Source organism: Larimichthys crocea, chromosome XIII, assembly GCF_000972845.2.
Source record: "Larimichthys crocea isolate SSNF chromosome XIII, L_crocea_2.0, whole genome shotgun sequence".
Taxonomy (NCBI): domain Eukaryota; kingdom Metazoa; phylum Chordata; class Actinopteri; family Sciaenidae; genus Larimichthys; species Larimichthys crocea.
This window is the reverse complement of record NC_040023.1, coordinates 4,094,260-4,112,762: the sequence shown is the minus strand read 5'-3', so window position 1 is coordinate 4,112,762 and position 18,503 is coordinate 4,094,260. Positions and strand designations below refer to the sequence as shown.

The window sequence follows — 18,503 nt, the reverse complement described above, 5'->3', positions numbered from 1 at the left end:
ATGGTTCCCTGCCACGTGGCAGAGGTGAAGTGATTCCTGATGATTATTGGCTGTCGTTTGTTTTTCTGCATTTCGTACGTAGCTGTGCTTGGCTTCCAGGCATCATTTACTGCATGTGGCAGTATGTGCGGGCCATTTCTCTGTCAATAGTGCCATGTTTTCCTATGACAGGGACAAAGAGACACAAATTGCACTACTATCTGTGTAATACGATATAATAGAAAGGCTGTGTTCCATAACTTTGTGAAATATCCTTTGCAATAGGTTCTTCTGTAGGTCTGATGAACAAATAATACCATGTACCATATTCCTTACAGGAGATTATATCCCATCTCGTCGGCATCCATGTGGTTTGACGGTCATGTTGAACCGACTGATGTCTTCTGTCACAATTTTGAAACTGATGTCTGTACAGTACACTCCAGTATGGGTCCCCTCTCTTTTCAACACACAGAGAAGAGATTGTTGAGAATTGTTCAGAGTGAAATGAACATTTTACATAACATTTGTATGTTTTCTTTTTTTTTACTTTCCTTTCTTTTGTTTTCTTTCTTTCTTTTTTCATTTTTTCATTTATTTTTTTTGATGCGTGTGTGTGCATGATTTGGTGTGGATGACTCACTGGGTTTACACAGCCTGGGTGAAGCCATAACACACTTGAATAAAAATGATGAGCCTCCTTCTTGAAACCCTCTGTCTTCTTCTTACTGCCTCATGTCTCCAGCTGCTCCTCTGAGAAATTATTTCTTTATTCGTAAATTCACAAATGAGTTTTTCATTGTTAAAAACAGTCAAATCCTGGAGCTATATTATTACTTATTCATTAAAACAACAGTTTCAGTGATTTCTAACTGTGCCAGAGGGCAGTTCCTCAAACTGACTAAAGATCAACTTAACTTAAGAATTCATTAAAACACCTTTTGGGTATATTTTATGTACAAAACAAAAATTAATATGTTTCTCAAGATCGCAAGACTTTTTCTAAAGTTAAAGTTTCGAGAATTGTGGCCTTCTAACATTCAGCTCAGGGAGCCTGACCTAAGGCGAGGATGATGAGATGCTTGATACCACTCCAAAAATGAAGCTAGCCCCAGCAGTCAGCTTGCTTAGGATAAAGAGTAGAACCAGTGGCAAAAAGCTAGCCTGGTCCAAATGTAACAAAACCTGCTCACTAACACCTTTCAAGCTCATTAAATAACACTTTCAATTTGTCTTGTGCAAAAAATGTGAGTTTAAGAGGTTACAGAGAGTAGTATCAATCTTGAACTATTCCATCATTTTATAAAGCCATGCCATCATATTATAAATAATCAGTAAGGTCTGACCCGAAAATGATGCAGTAACATAGTTGAATATTAACATAAAACATATAAATACAGGCAAAGTAGTTCTTGAAAACACACTTCAGAGCAACTTTATGTCATAAAATGCTACGAATCACGAATTCTGGCAGGATTTGGCTGATAAAGGATCTCTGCTGTCCATTCGCTTTCTTCTTCTCTCCAAGTGGCCCGTGTAGTGCAGCTGGATGTTCAGTAGGTGGGAGAATGAGCAGGCAACATCCCTTTTTATCCCTTCCCACACCGCAGTAATTATACTGTCAGCTGTGAACGTCAGGCAACGCAGAGGGCGACACAATAAGAACAGTGGCAGAGGGGCGTTAAGGCCATCTCTTGGCGTCAAGCCTGTAATTTTGCATCTTAAATGATCATGTAAGCGCAGCCAAGTTGTTCTGCAGCAGGACCATCTCCACCATAGCAATGATATGATGAAGCTTTGCAATAAGCAGGTGCTGACATGTTGCTTTTTTTGGGGCCTGAGGCGAGAGAATGAGACAACCAGGAGAACAGGAGATTTTCAACGATGATTGAGTCTGTCTGCCTGATGAAAAATGGAGCTACTGTAGGAAGCCCAACTGCCCACTAATACGAATCTCATCCATCGCAGGAAAACTCTGCGACAGTCTGTCTCTAAATATAATAAATGAGGCTGACGTGGGAGCGATGGAGCTACAATTTAAAACAAGCTGCTGTCTGAAAGTGATCAAGATCTGCTGATATTCCTGCGAGCAACACACACCACATCATCGTCTTATCTAGCCTGTCTGAAGATATTTACCTTGAAAACTATTACCAAAGCCGGCACTCGGAAAAAGGATTTGATCAAAGTGTAACTCCAGTGAATGTTGACAATATTAAGGACATCTTTCTATCGATATTGAGTCACGGCACTATTTACGATCATTTTGAAGGTTACAAATCCTTCTTTAACACTTGTTCTTCTCTTTATATCTCCTTCTTTGTGGCTGGTTTTGATTTAATACAATTTGAAGGCAATAAGATATAAAGGATCATTCTTGCATGAATCTCATCAGTTTACTCAGAGATAAGCAACTTAAATCAAAGCTATCCACAAGGCAATAAAACACTGCCCTTTTTTGTTAAGTGTTATTTCAATACTATATTATAGGGAAGAAAGGATTGCTGCATTGCTGTCTGTGAGATGAATCCTTAAAGCATATTTTATCTTTTTAACCTACCTGGCATATATAGCATAAATCAGTGGTACAAAACCTTTTTTGGCATGTATTACTTGCTTGTGAAAGGTAATGGTCTGACTCTGGACATGAGATTAAGTGATTTTCCTTCTTGCGATGTTTTATTTGAATGATTTGCATCACTGAAGAGATGAACATATTCAGTAATTTGCAAGAAAAAAAAACAGAAGTAAAAATGAAGGGAAATGATTAAGAACAAAATAATTGTTCTGTGTAACACAATTGTGTAATGATCTCTCTCTCTTATATTTTCTTCCTCTCTGCACCGAGGAGTCCTGAGCATTCTGTTTTTTTTTATCTTTGTAGATTTTTAATGATTAAGTGTATTTCTTTTTACTTTTTTTTAAATAACTACATTTTGTTTTTTTGAATATTATTTACATCATATCCAAATCTGAAGGCAACACACAGTGCGTACAGAGTGAGATCATCAGTTCAGGATCAGCTCATAGGATTCAGCATGAGGCTGTGTTGTGCAGCTTCCACAGCTGTCTGTGTTCAGCACATGATGATGACTAGACCATAAAACTCCACGGTTCATGCTAATATGCAAAGGAGGTCTCTGGCACCATCTAGTGGTTAGTGCAATCTAAAATAAATAAATAAATTATTGCTGCTCTGTTTGACTTCTTCATTATCTTTTGACAACTTGCCATTCCTTCCATGTCAGTATAAAGTTACACTGCGGATAATGAAAACAAACCCTTGTCATTAGGGCCAAGCCATGAGTGTGCATACTGGGCCTGCCATTTAGCTGGACATCATTAGAGATCACTGTGACCCTAATCTGCTTAATTACATTAAGGCTGCTAAAACCTGCAGTGTCAGTGTCACTGCCTTTGGCCAGGTGGCACGGACCGAACAAACACAGGGACAACAACAAGTTATTTGCAAGAAGTGACTCAACACAAAATTCAAGCAGGAGATGTTTCCCAAAACTGTGAGTACACTGTAAGATCTCACTGACAAACTGTTGAGAGATGATGGACATAGATGATGTTAGTTTGAGTGACATGTAGTTAAAGTGAAGCAAAGTAATGTAATATAATAAACCTCTGTATTTTTCTAGCAGTAAATAGTAGTTTTCTGTATTCCACTTGTCACAAGTGACACTTGTCAGTTGTGTATTTTTTTTGTCAGAGAGTTTTTCATAGGGTGTAATTTAACATTATAGAGCATTATGAAATCTTATAACAAATATATAGCAAATATAACAACCATCTTGTTGTATTCTCTGTGCCAAAGTTGTTTCACTTCCTAACAAGGATATATTATATAAGATGTAACTAATGGCTTTCAAAACTCATTCACAAATCATTTTTAAATCAGTTACATGATATTTGTAAGAGTAACTGGCTTCATTTGGCTTTTATCCGGCATAACTTTTTTTAAATTCATCATAAACATCCCTCAAGTGGACTGTCCAAACACTGGTTCCCAAGCGTCTTTTTTGCAGGTCAGAACTTTAGAAGAAAAACTATTTTGAGAAAAGTCTGGAAAATACACAAAACTGCGAATATCAAAATATTTGGATTTTCATTATTGCCTACCTGGGCAATCATCTTATGACCATTTGTTGGGGTCCAGACCCCCAAGTTGGGAACCACAGTTCTAGAAACAAGCTGCACTTATTAACATTTATATCTCAACACTTGATTGATGACAGTAGTGAAAGAACCATTTAGTACTCTCATAATAACATTTAAAATGATGGGCCGTGTTTTTTCTTTACTAAGTAGGAAGACTATGATCATTTACTGATGACTTAAGTAAGGCATTAAGCCTGCAGTTCTAAATGCGAGTAAGCAATGAGTTTCTCAGTTTGTAATAAGCCATCAAGTCTGCAACTGTAAAAATGGACTATGCTCTGTAGCTGTTTTTCAGAAGGTAACTGGTCAAAATGGTCCTTGGAGATCTCTTCCCGATGAATTAAAGAACTATTAAAACAACAAAGCAGCTAAAGGGATTTTTCAGTTCCTGGACAGAGTTGTCCATTAATGGATTATTACCAGTCCAGACAGCACAAATAAATTATTTATTTAAGTGCTGTTCTTGTTGCATTGAATAAATACCATTAGTATTGTGGCAAACATTTGCCAAAGTGGAGGCCACATTATCATCTCAGTTATATGACTGATACATTATAAGTCACTTGTGTTTCTTTTGTTCAGGGGGCTCCCCAGCAAGAAGAAATGTTGACCGCCCAAGTTAAAAATACCTTGTTGCATCTGAATGGTCAAAACCTCAGACTGGCAGCTAAAAATGGTCGCAATTCAAAAACACCTGGCCTCCATCTGTCAGCAACACATGGAAAGGAGGCAGTGGGTCAGCTTACGGCCTGCTCACCGACCCAGGAGGGCACGGCACAGTTGGACTTACTGCTCAAGTCACCCAGGCCTGACTTAGAGAGGGAGGCAGAGAATCAAGCAGTCAGGCGGCCTCTGAAGCTCGCCCCACTTGAGCTGCCAGAGGAAGTGAGGGAGGCTCAGAAACAAAAACTTAAGTTTATCCAGCAAAAGGCCGGACCTGCTTCCTGTAAGCTGGATGTGACAGTAAATGATCCTCATACAAGAAGGGTGAAATCCTGTATAAGACAGAGACTGGAAAAAGCTGCTGTGTGCCCTTCTGCTTCCACTGAGACCCTCAAAGCCCAACAGGAAAACAGATCCTCAAGGCCTCAGCTGACACGCTCCAACCCCGTACAGCAGAATGGAGACAAGCATCTGGAGGATGTGGTTTGTCGAGGTACCCCAGCTCCTCTGCGCAACAAGCCTGCCCCTCCTTTACTTTCTCCCCTAGAAAAAGCTGGGGCCACACGTGGTGCAGAGGCATCACGTCAAAACCTGGGCACCCTCCAGCCGGAGACAGGGAGGAGGCGACCCAGGCTGAGGAGAGCACAGTGCCTTGAAGAGGATCAGTGCAATTCAAACATGCCAACAGGGGGATTATCTGCAGATAAAGACAAGCTGGCCCAAGGTGTCCAAGGCAAAGGGCAACGGACAGAGAGGGCTCAGAGAGGCCGGCTGCATGCAGCAAAAGACATCAAAGACCCTCCTGGAGCCTTCTGGGAGTACAGAAGCATCAGGAAGAGCCATCAAGAGGATTGCAGTCAGCAATCTACAAGATGCACCCTGAACCGACAGTGGGCTGATGGTGGAAGCAATGAACATGCACTTGATGGTGTTAAGCCAAGTGCTTCTAACTGGAGATTAAAGGGGAAAAAAACCCTTAATCACAAAGCATAACAATGCAGTCCCGCTGGAACATCTCCAACTGTAATTAAATTGGACTTTGCAAAATGATGTCATACTTAGAGATACATGAACCAAATCACAGGAAATGATTTCTAAATTTGCACATGTGACAACAAGAGCAAATAAAGCTAATTTCAGAAACTCATTCTCCTGTCTTTTTTATTTAAACAGCTCAGTCCATAAAACCGAGATATATTATTTGCACTAGATTTTTCTTCCATGCATTTATTAAATGAAATCCCCCCCATACTATGTATTGTCATGAAATCTTTGAGAAAAACAGCAGCATGGCTCATATTGAAAGCCCAAAGCCAGACCAATCTAAAGTTCATTAATGCTCGGGCGTACTTTCCCTTGTGCTCCCAAAATAGAACATAAATAAATAAATAAATAAGCAACCTTTCATAAAAGTGTATGCCAGGTCACTCTAAGTTATGGATTGTCCCATTTCTAAAAGCTATTCCCTAGATCAGAGAATGCACTGATTCAATTAGGTGGAGCAGGCACAGCACAAAGCAAGGCTTCTGGCTCATCACAGGGAGAGTTAAATCACTATAGATGAACCAAGATAATGAAACAGCTCAGAAATCTCTCATTGAAACAAAGTTGGTATGACCAGCAGTGAGTGAACGTCCTTATATGAATACTAAATATCACTTTTATCAGTTGAATCCTGCATTTTTATAAGAAATTCTGATGTGCAGTTTATGTAACTATGAATATAGAACAGATTTCCAGCTGTCTCATACTAATCACTTCTCTTAAGGAGTCTGTATGGGTTTCTGCTTGTCTGATATGATATGAAGATATGACTTAAATATATCAGCAGTAGTTGTTGAATGTCTTTTTATTAAAGTCGGAGCAGCCCTGTTTTGTTTTTATTTGATGGCCCTCTACCCCACCCACAATGCTCTGCACTACGAAGATTAAGCTAATGCTCAAAATGAACTTGAATGATGCTTGATGTGACCTTTGGTCAGGTGACTTTAGTTATAATTCAGCATAAAGGCTTATGATGTCACCGTCTGTGTCATTACTGCCTAGTTCATTCATCAAATTATCTTTCCTACATGTTTGTAGGACAGAGTGTCTTTTCTTCTTTGGTTTTCTCTCTACACTTCTAAACTTAAACTTCACCGAAGAGGACGAACCTGCTGCTGTGAGTTTCCCCTGTGTCGTGCACTCAGCTCTATCAGAGCAGAACCAAGATGTAGCCACCGTTCCACCAGGCATTGTTTCACAGATTACTGTTGGGGTCCTTTCATCAATCCTTCATAGTTGAAAGAATACTCCAGTGAAAATCTGAGGTATTAAATATCACCATTGAAAGATGGCAAAGAAAGGAAAAGAAAAAAAAAAGAAAAGAAAATATGAAAAGATCTTGCTCTTTCACAGAATATGACATCTGTGGTCAGTTTGTATGAACAGTTATCATGAACTCCAATGATGAAGAAATAAAACAAACATTGAAATGTCCATATAAACTTCTCTAAGTCAACCAGAACAGAGCCTGTTACAAGGCAAGGTAGATACTTCATAAGCTGTTTAATGATACCAAATCATTTGTTTGAAATAGTAGTTAACATGTTGAAGTGTTTCATTTTGAAGCAGTAATAATTGATGTTCTGGTCACTTTTGGGCAGCAAAACCTGCTATATTCACTGCTGCAGCTAGAAATGAGGTTTATGAGAAAACCAAAACAAGGAGCTCAAATTCCCCATAGACCTGAGGAGAACATTTTTTCACATTAAAACAATGGACTAGACCAATTTAACATTGCTGTTTTTGGCAGTTCGTTCATGTGGATCGTTCATTTGTCACGTGGCAGGCTACTCAGGCTGCATGAGTAGCAGTACCCACAGCAGTACGTTCGTTCGGATTGGTCTTTCGTTCATTTGTCACGTTTACATCAGCTACAAGAGGGCTACAGCGCTGCACCAGTGAATGAACGAAATGAACGAAATGACACGAAAAAATATTAGTTCAATTTAACGACCGAGAGTAAGTGAGTCGAGTCAGTTAAAAGACTCGAACCTTCCAACACAGAGTTGCGTTTGGGAGTTGCGTCCGCCACTAAAGTGACTCCTGGATGAAGATTAAAATACATCACACATTTTTGAGCCCATAGAGCAGTGTTTCTCAAACTTTTTCAAACCAAGGATCACTTAACTTTAAAGAAATGGACTAGACCAATTTAACATTGCTTTCCTATAAAAGTTACAGACTCATGTGGAGAACTTTTATTCCACTTCTTCCTTGTCTTCAATGTTTTGCATTACCAACAATGCAAATCAACCACTGACAGTTCTTTATAGGACTTTGAACCTGCCATTACCGAAAACCTTCTAAAACTCTGTTGGTGCTGGAAGAACAGCGCCCTCTTTCTGTTTTGTAACTGTAAAGCAGTGCAGCAGATTTCCAACATGAGTGGGAGGCATCTGTGGTATGCATGGCAAAATAATGCGTTCAAAAGAATATAGCTTTTATTGTCATACACTTAAAATGCTACCTTCAAAGTTGGACCTAAGTTTTAGCTTTAAAAATGGGATAGTCGGCTCTGCTTCAACACTCGATGACACATTAATATTTTGAACATATTTCAGAAAAAAAAGGCCTGTTTCTGATGTGGGAGGTTGAAAGCTGGCTGTCAATCAGATGACAGATGGCATTCTCCAACACTACATGGTGTCCGCAGCCTCTTGCTCACCTCTTTAGCCCTATCACATAAGGCGACAGACGGTTCCTCAGACTGACACCATTACTCATAACGTGCATCTGCCCCGAATCGTCAGCCCACTTCCCATCCACTTCACACTGAGCCTATACATAGCCTGGTCTGTGCTCACTTTCCTTGGCTACAAAGGCACTGTAAATAGGCCTGGATGTAATGGCTAACTTTGTTTGTTGTCTGTGACATTCAAATATTGACATTGTCTTTTAGAGAATTCTGGCGTCTCAACAACTCCGCGGCTGATTTGGATGTGTTTTGTAATGCAGCAGAAGCATGTGGTGACAACAGTAGGACCACTTTAAGGAGGAAAGTGCAACCACGAGTTGCCAACTTACGATGCGGAGGACTTTAGAGGAGAAACACAGAATGTCTGCCAGGCAGGATGTCTGAGACACAGAGAGAGGACTGGTGTGTTTCACTGCAGCTTCCTCTGCTGCCAGAGAGCACGACCACACGTGATAAGGACATCAGTGTACACTGAAATGTGAATTACAGTCGTCCTCTAAATGTGTATATCAAATCAAGACAGATGTGGATTCGCAGGCTGACTTTTCTATCAAGGAGAAAAGCTGAAAGAAAATCGCAGGGGGAAATATTATATGGAAAATGTGACTATTCATCCATGGGTTGTTTGCACTGTGTGCTTGTGTGTGCTTGTGTGTGTTTGCTTGTTGTAAATAAATAATAAGTTCTACAAAGTGGATATTAAAAAATTAAACTTTCATAATCTCTGAGGAAATTGGGATGTTGAAAAAGAAAAAGTGAAATGCTAGGCTCAAGGAAACATTGCACAGGTTAGAATTGAAAAGATTGGGGAAAGTCAAACAAAAAAGTCTAAGTATGACTCAGAGTAACCAAAACTACTGAGACATCAATTAAAAGATTTATATTTTATATGCTATATATTAAAAAGTATAAAAAAAATATAAGGACGTGCGGTCTGACATGACTGTAAACTTGTCAAAGCAGCACAAAATGAGTATATAGATCACAGAGCTTTACTGTAAGTCAGTGCAAGGACAGACATTTAACACAAAGCTACAAGCATGAGTGTTCTGTAATCATTTCCCCAACTTAAATACAGCCCTTCTCCATAAGTGTGTGGCTGCTTGAAGCCAACACGGCCCGGCCCACCACCAGCCCCAGGGCGGCTCCACTGTGGCTATCACAGTGGCAAAGGCCGGACAGTTGAGGCGGTTGCCATGAAGCTGTTCCTTTTCTTTGAGGGCAACACTTCAGATGGGTGCAGCCATAAAGAAGAGGGGAGGAAAAAAAAAAAAGAGACAAAAATATCCAGAAAGTTGGGTCTATAATTGGCTTTGCCTCTCAGCCTTTTTTTATGTGTGAGCACAGCCCAGTCAAGAACAGTAGAAGCCACTTCATCCCCCAGTGAAACTCTACACTTTCGCCCCTTGCAGTTCCCTCCCACTCTGTCCACCCATCCACAAGGTTTCTGAAGCTCATCTCACCTCACTTTTTAACAACACTGTACACTGGATTGTCACCCTGGATTGTATAATCATCTCATCTTGATCTTCTGGCACCTGCAGGGGAGATATTTTGGATTATTATCACCTGATAATGATGCTTCCCCGGTGCTGATTCAGGCTGTGAGTACAGGAGGCAGAGAGACAGACACCTCAGTAACACTGATTGAGTGACAGGCCAGGTAAGAAAACAACTTGCATCTTAAAGTCATCCATCTGTCAGTGCTGTTTTCCTCTAAAAACTGATTCAAAAATATGTATTTCTTTAGCAGTTTTGAATTGTTGGCAAGAGCTGTTTTTTTTGTATCCACATGCTGTTCAGATGCTCTATCAGAGAACAGACTTCTTTCTTCTTCTTCTTTTTCTTGGGTTGCACATGGAAAAAAAAAACGGTTCCTGTTTTTTACATCTTGGGAATGATAAACGTGGTGCTTCTGTTATAGACATCTACATTGCAGTCCCAGGTCTACCATTGAGAGAGGAAGTGGAAATGGGCCTGATGATACAGACCCACAGTTTGTAAGGAATCTGGCCTCAGGTTCAGATGTTGACAGAGGCAAACCAGCTTGTTTTTAGCTTTACCTAAGATACAGTAACTGCTTGTAAAAGTGCAGATAAATTCAACCCAGCACTGGGAGACCCATACAGTTTATTATATGTAATCAGAGTTGAAAGGGAGACAAATAAGAAACTTTTTCTTTTTTTTTCACTGACGTCTTGCTGGGTTGAATTTCTCATATTTTAAATGCACACTAATTGGGGCAATTAGGGTGATTCAGCTTGTGTGCCTCATTAATAGCGCCAGAGAAACCAAGTAGCAGAAATAGCCTAATGGAGCATCAGATAAGAAAACTTGTATCTGGAGGCCAAAGCACTTTTCTTTACCCACAGTAAATAATGCACTCTCTATTTCACAGACTAGACCGGTCAGGCCACAGTCATCAGGTTGCTGTTTTTAAATTTGTTTCTCTCGACAATCTGGAATCTTTTTACTCTTAAATTACTTGCTATTTCAAAATCATGCAAGCATGTACTCACTGTAATTATATTTATTACTCCTGCATACTTCTTCCACTTCATTTTAGGCCTCCCAAAAAATTCCACTGACTTTTGAAGTCATAAAAAGTAGAAAATATGCAACATAATTATCTCTAAAAAAAATACTGCATGTCAAGGGACCATCACAGCCTGTATCGGTTAGGATCACACAGCTTTTTAGCTCTAATTCACATTTATATTCCCTCCATTACAAGATTAGTTTGTTTTTGTGGGAAATATGCGTTCTTGCCAAGTGTTAGATGATAAGATCATATTTATCTGTTAAATATACTTCAGTCGGGAGACACTTAGCTTAGCTTAGCATGAACACTGGAATCAAAGGGAAACAGCTAGCCTGGCTCCGTCTGAATGTAACAAATTTGTCTTAAGATACATCATGCTTACACATTTTAGAGCCAATAGTATAGACCGAAGATCACTTAACAAATCAAAAAACTGGACAATCTAGCTGTTTCCTGTCTCTATGCCATGCTACACAAACTATCTCCCAGGTCCGGCCTTATATTTAAAAGTATTGAAGTAGATTTGGATGCCGCTCACCTCTAAAAATACAATAAAACACTAATAATACATTTACAGAGTAATTCAATGGAAAGAAGACAGGTAGGTGGTGAAGGATGGTAAAGAAATTTTCAGCCACACAAGGGATTCTTATTATTGCTTTTCAAGCTGTGCATAACTCAGACTTTCCTCAACCTCCCACAGTGACCCCCCGCAATGAGACACTCTCCCAGTCAGGATGTGTCAATGTTATGGCTATGGTCAGTCACACATTAGACTTAATGGCAGCCATCACAACCACAGGTGTACAATAAGAGCGAGAATAGTTTTGTGTTTATATGTGCCATCCAGGCACAACAGCCGCATAAATAAATCCAACAGAGACGGACTGATTGGTCATTTGCAACATGGGTTAGGGTTAGGGTGCACGATTTTTACTCTAGAGTCTCCAAATGACAGCTAGAGATACCTGCATGAATTTCAAACTTTAAAACATCACTCTGGAGAATTCATGCAGTGCAACATCAGCAAACCGCACACTCCTAACATTGTTCCTTTACTGTCTTGTGGGTGGGGACGGTAAAAAAAAAAATGTTTGGCAGCAAGTCTTTGGTGAGTCCAGTTTCTCTGGATCCACATTCTTCTGTAAAGAGATTGTGTATTTCAATTTTAGGTTTCAATTATCACGCCCTGGGAGTGGAGAACATTTCCTGCCAGCTTCCATACCAAAAAGAGATTCAAACAGGGTACAATAAAAATACTGCACAATAGGGGGGATGAGATAGAGTTTTTTTTTTTTTCTTGCTGGAGCCGAACTTTCTTTACACATACAAAGTCCCTGATGCAGTCTTAAATCAGCTTTCCACCAGTCCCTTGTCGATATGGATGCAGTAGCAGCCACATAGGAGGCCTGATGTTTTTACAGCAATCTCCCCACACTACATGAACTGCTTCACCCACTTTGGTGTCACTGTTGGAGAGAAATTATTTTTTAATCCTGTGTGCCACTGGACAACTCGGTGAACGTTCAGATTCTAAAATGTCTTTTTTCAGTCGTACATACAGTATTTTAACAATTGTACATGTACACCTGCATACATGTACACAAGTACACATAATAGCAAATTGTTGATGTTTCCACTGACCTTTCCACAGATTGAACAGCTTGATGGTGGTAATAAGATAAACAAAATAAACCCAAACCAAGGCCGAGATGGAATTACGACTGGGATTTAGGATCACCCTGGTCTTGGTCATCCTGGCCTTGACTCTTTCCATCGAGAAAGTGGAAGCACAAAGAGCAGGTAGGTATATTAAGACAGAATATTCTCATCTAACTCCAGTGGTAGAGCTTATATCGACTGTATGTGACTAAATCTTCCTGTGTTTACCATGACAGGATGTAAAAATGTCCACTATGACTTGGCGTTTATCCTGGATACCTCATCCAGTGTTGGAAAAGAGAATTTTGAGAAGATCAGACAATGGGTGGCAAACCTTGTAGAGTCTTTTGATGTGGCGCCTGACAAGACAAGAGTCGCCGTGGTTCGCTACAGTGACAGACCCACCATTGAGTTCAACCTGGGTAGACACAGGACCCTGGAGGATGTGAAGCGAGCTGCCCGTAACATACGCTACCTGGGGGGAAATACAATGACTGGGGATGCTATCAGCTACACCACCACCAACATCTTCACAGAGCGGAATGGAGCGAGGCCCACAGCCAGAGGCATTCAGAGGGTAGCTATCCTTCTTACAGATGGCCGAAGCCAGGATTATGTTCTGGAGCCCTCTAAGGCAGCTGCTAAAGCTGGCATCAGGATGTTTGCTGTGGGCATCGGGGAGGCTCTGAAGGTGGAGTTGGAGGAGATCGCGGCTGAGCCAAAGAATGCCCACGTCTTCCACGTCACAGATTTCAATGCCATTGACAAGATCAGAGGCAGGCTGAGGAGGAGGCTGTGCGAGAGTAAGTCAGCCATCGGGCTCAGTGCCAGCACATCACTCACACACTGCATGCCTCATGGCTTCTGTTTGAAGTCTGCCTCACCCTGAACGTGCACTTAATCAAATTAGACTCTTATTTTAACCTTTAAACACTATACAGAGGGAAGACCCTAACCACAAAACCCCACCCTGACCACAAAGAGCTGCTGCACATGCCTGAAGTGCAATCGTGGCTTCTTTTCGACTGCATATGAAATGTGCAAGGGGGCTGTTGCAAAAATTGGCTTGTAAATGACAGTTCTCTAACCAGGACATTTCTGTGGTGTAGCTGCCTTTTTGACTGCTGCTTTGGTGCAGAGGTGTTTAGCACTGGAAAGTCTGCCTTAAGCTGACCTCAATCGTATTTTCCACTTGTGTGCTGAGAAAATCTTTCAACACAGGCACACAGGCTTAGAAAGTAGCAAAACATAGCCAAATGAATTGAAATAGACGTAAAAAATAAAGCAATAGCTCTATGCTGCACCGTAGCTGTGTGAAGAACTGGGGAAGTGTCTGCGTGTGAGTGTTTTCATAGAGAAGATGGATGCTTTGCACTCCAACGCTTGAAATTCCTGCCTAAAATTAGCAGGACAGGAAAGAAAAGGATGCCATGAGCCTTTGCCGCAAACAGTGAATACAAAAACGGAAATGACATGATTGCATGGTTTATCACACAGATGAGCAATGATAAACTCCCAACTCTGGCATAATCTGGCCCTAAATTGTCAAGTTTGTCAGTTTGGCAGTAGAGAGTAGAGACTCCTCTGAACAAAGTGTCGATCCAGGCTCTGAAACACCTTTATTCTTTTTTAAGGGTGTATCATCTTGCAGACTAGTACTGGTGCAACATGGAGAGTCATTTTAAGGCCCCTGACCTTTGACCTTGCTCTCTGACTCCATAGATTTTCAGTCTGTCAACCATTAATGCCAGTTGTATATTATAAAACATGCTGAAAGCTGCAAGTTTAGCGCACAATGTTCTGTAGAACTAACCAATGGCTAAATTTATAGAGAGGGACAGTTCCAGTGTTTTCTTTAAGTAATCTCTGAAATAACTAAGTCTCTAAGTATATCAGTGGTCAGCACGACTGGCTCTCTGAGCAATGTAAGTTATTTTCACTCAGAAAATTATAGCTCTAATGTTTCAAGTGGGCCCGGTGCAGCCGCTCCAATGTCCATGTGTAATGTTTTCACCTTTTAATCTATAGCTTTAAAAATGGACACTACTTATTATGTGCTGCACTGATTCAATAGATCATGTGTGGCCTCACTTTAGAAAACCAGCCTATAAGATTATGCATTTGACCTTACTTAATCTCAGTGACAGAGGACTCTAATATCAAAGCTCTTGTCTAACACTTACAGCGTCTTTAAATAATTCAGCAGCCATAATGATGACAGGCAGCACGAGTAATAGTAAGAATTAAAAATGTATCATCCTCTGAAAAAATGTGGTTGTTAGGTGTGTAATGCTCAAGCTTCTGTTAGTTCTGCTGATACTATAACCTGTCTGGGACATTTATATTCAAAGACTAAGGGTTTTACATTGCTTCCATTTTAACTCACAGCCAGATCCCTAAATTATAGCCTTAGGGCCACAAGTGCAGGGAGTAACTCAGCTATCTAGCTAAGTCTCAGGGCTGTGCAACAACACCGTCTTTAAAATAAAAAAAAGCGTGACGCACTTACTTTCATTTACAGAATGGTAATTTTTGGTAGACTCGCTGGCTTTATAAACAATATAAAGCATATATCTTTTTCTGAAATCTTCAACTATCACTTTAGAAAGGCTATAAGCACGAAGGTAAAAAAAAGAAGGAGAAATGATGGCAGACGCAATCAAGGTGAAACTATGTAGCTGAAACTGGAAATAAACCATGTTGAAATGGAGATAACGCCACATGGAGAACTACTAAAAAGTATGCAAATGCTGACAGTTAAATTAGCTACTTAGATTTTCTTATTAGACATGCATCTGGGTTTTGCATGAAGCAGAAAAAACAAGCCATGTCAACAGGGCTGTCTACATAATGAACGGCACAAAGGTTGAAAGCCACTCCGACACGATGATTTTTATAGCTGTGATTTAAGAAAATTGCAGGGTTTGATAGTAGATGTTTGGCACACACTTCATCAATTAGGGAAGCTAGAGTGTCTCACTGTGACAGTTTCAGCCACAGATAATATTTAGGACTGACAGTCATGACACAGACAAATTGTTGGGCTAATATTAGGTTTAATGAGAAGTTCCTCTGAACAGATTGATTACAAACTGATGAAAAGAACACATTTGCTGTCACACCTAATCAACAATATGAACATGTCGCTCGCCATGTGGGATGGGTGAACTAATTTCTTCGTGTTCAGCTTGTGAGTTGTAAAATGAAGGTAGGGGAACAGATCATGCACCGTCATCGCAGATGAGTCCAGATTTGTCTTGATGGAACCAAGTGGCAATCTCTGTGGTTGTGAAATCAAGCAAATGCATGCCAGAGTGCCAAAAACAGTTGTTCCACGGACTACCCATCTGTAGCATCAGCTTGGGGTGTTCTTCTTTGTTGCAGCTCTGCTATTTGATTCAGGTTGATAAATCAAGTGTATTCTTACACCAAAGTCTTGCCTCGTGCAGCTGTAAAGGTTTGAGTATCCCAGTGAGAAAAACCAAACATGTTTTCTCACGCGCCTCTTGTTGTTTACATATGCAGATAGTTTTGGTTTTGTGATATCAGCCTCAGATTTCTCATGTCACAAACTACCACTCTACTGTACAGCCATGCTGGTCGCAGCAACGATTTTGGCTGACCCGTTTATGATGACAATGCTAACATGCTGATGTGGCAGGTATAAAGTTAACCATGCTGTGGTTGATCTGTTAGTTTTACAGGTATCTGGTTGTAAACACAAACCCTCTTGGACAATGTGCAATTTAAATCCAATGGTGCTACATGGAAAGTCAAAGTTAATAAAATTCATCCTAAGGGGGGGCATGGATGTCTGCACCAGATTTCATGGCAGTCCATCCAATCATTTTTGATATTTGAGTCTGGACCAAAGTGATGAACTATAACTGACACTGCCATCCTACAGCCATGTTGCTAATGTGTCTATAATTCAGACAGTAATGTGTCTTTCCATGAGCCATGTCTCTACAAACCCTTTCAAGAGAAAGTATTCCTCGGGTCGAAAGCAGTTCCACTCTAACCTGTTGATAACGAGATCTGTAAATCTGTTTTTGAAAAGACGTTAATTTTTTCAAATGCATTTTCCTTGTTGCAGGAACCATAAACAGATCTCACCACCTCTGAGTGACAAAATATGTGTGTTGTCTTTGGTTATTTAGGTGAACTGACCCTTTACAGTGTCAGCCTCATCTCGAAGCCAATGTTTACGTCTATTAAACTAAACAGGATGCATATCTGCGTTCTTTAGTAGTGAAGCTGGCATGTTGACACAAATAGAAAATATCACTCCTGCCAATAAAAACCTAACCTGACAGTGTTGCCTTTCTCACTGTCATCACCATCACTAAAATATGTCTGTGTTGAAATATAAAACTGTTACCGCCTCTTGGGTCTGTGGATGTGCCTCTTGCTCTTCTATAGCCACCCTCCACCCACGCGCTTCACTCCCCAGACATCAGACAGGAGAAATGAGGGGGGGGTCAGTCTGTCTGCGTAGGTTCATTTCAGATCACATATCAGTCCAAAGTCTGTGTATTCAGTGATTTCACCATTTCCTAAAACAATCCAGTACTTCACACCTTTTTCATCTGACCCCTGATAAAGTTTCAGACTGCTTCTTGTAAGAAAAAACTAACACATCATCCGATTTCCAACGGCAACGTGTAAAGTCACAGATAAAAGTGTTTGAACAGTTGTCTTTGCCTACCCTGTGTTCCCAAAAGAGCATCACATTCTGATTTACAGCGTGTCTAACTGAGCTATTGTCCTTTCTCCTCAGATGTCCTGTGTCCAAACATGAAGGTTCAACCTGATCGGTTCAAGCCCAACAGCACCAGTTATGGTCTTGAAGAGGTTCCAGGTATGTGCAAAGTGCTGCTTTTCTAACGGCGACATGCAGCGCTGGCAAAACTTTGTCAACCACAAAGTCAGCTTTTTATTTTTGAAAACATTTCCTACACTCCCACATTTTGCTTTTTTACATCAAGACAAACAAAAAGATTCGTTTTTATCTGCAAAGATTTAGACAGCTTTCCCTCACAGTTTCTCTGTTTCTATCTGACTAGAAACTGAATTGGTTTTATTCATGACTTGGAAAGTGCTTCTTTTCTGGCACTTTCATCTTCTGCCTTGATTTATGCTGCCATTATAAAAACTCAATATACTTGCTAAAACCAAATGCTGTCAGAGTTAAATTTGCCCACGTTTTCCCACTGTACATCACAGCAAACCACGTGTTAGAAACCAAGTTGTGTTTTAGAAATGTAGACGTCTTGATTGTCCTCGGTTCCAGGCAGCCATAAATTTGATTTCCATTTCATATGAAAATCAATTAGCAGACACTTCAGACCTGCTTGAGTTGTGTAACATTCACACTGAATATCAAGTTCCATTCAGTTTTTGTCATATACTTAAAGATGGTGAACAAAAGGAAGAAGTTGACACATTTGGAAATAGGCCTTTTCACTTTCTTGCTGAGAACAGCTCACTAAATAACATGTTAATACCTTCTTTGTTTTGCCTTGTATTTACGACATTACCACGATTTGTCCTCTAACTCTCACTAAGAAAGTGAATAAGCAAATCTCACAACTATGACTTGCAAACACATTGATATCTTCCTTTAAATGTAGCTGTGATTTTCAAGTTCAGGCCTTGAACTAGTCATCTACCAGGTGAAGCACATTACTAGTCCTCCATCATGTGATGTTTCTATTTAATGTATTTCAAGCTTCTGTGACGGTTTCTCAG

General features: G+C 40.3%; 1 protein-coding gene across 1 annotated transcript in view; it reads left to right on the top strand.

The window, feature by feature from the left end:
* The first annotated feature begins 9,945 nt into the window (after nt 1-9,945).
* Nucleotides 9,946-18,503, top strand: part of col22a1 (collagen, type XXII, alpha 1) — a 49,197-nt gene continuing 40,639 nt past the window's right edge. The window contains exons 1-4 of the mRNA XM_019258395.2: nt 9,946-10,211; nt 12,745-12,893; nt 12,989-13,555; nt 17,533-17,613. Of these exons, the coding sequence (XP_019113940.2) occupies nt 12,803-12,893; nt 12,989-13,555; nt 17,533-17,613 (739 nt within the window). The 5' untranslated portion in view covers nt 9,946-10,211; nt 12,745-12,802. The remainder of the gene's footprint in view (nt 10,212-12,744; nt 12,894-12,988; nt 13,556-17,532; nt 17,614-18,503) is intronic.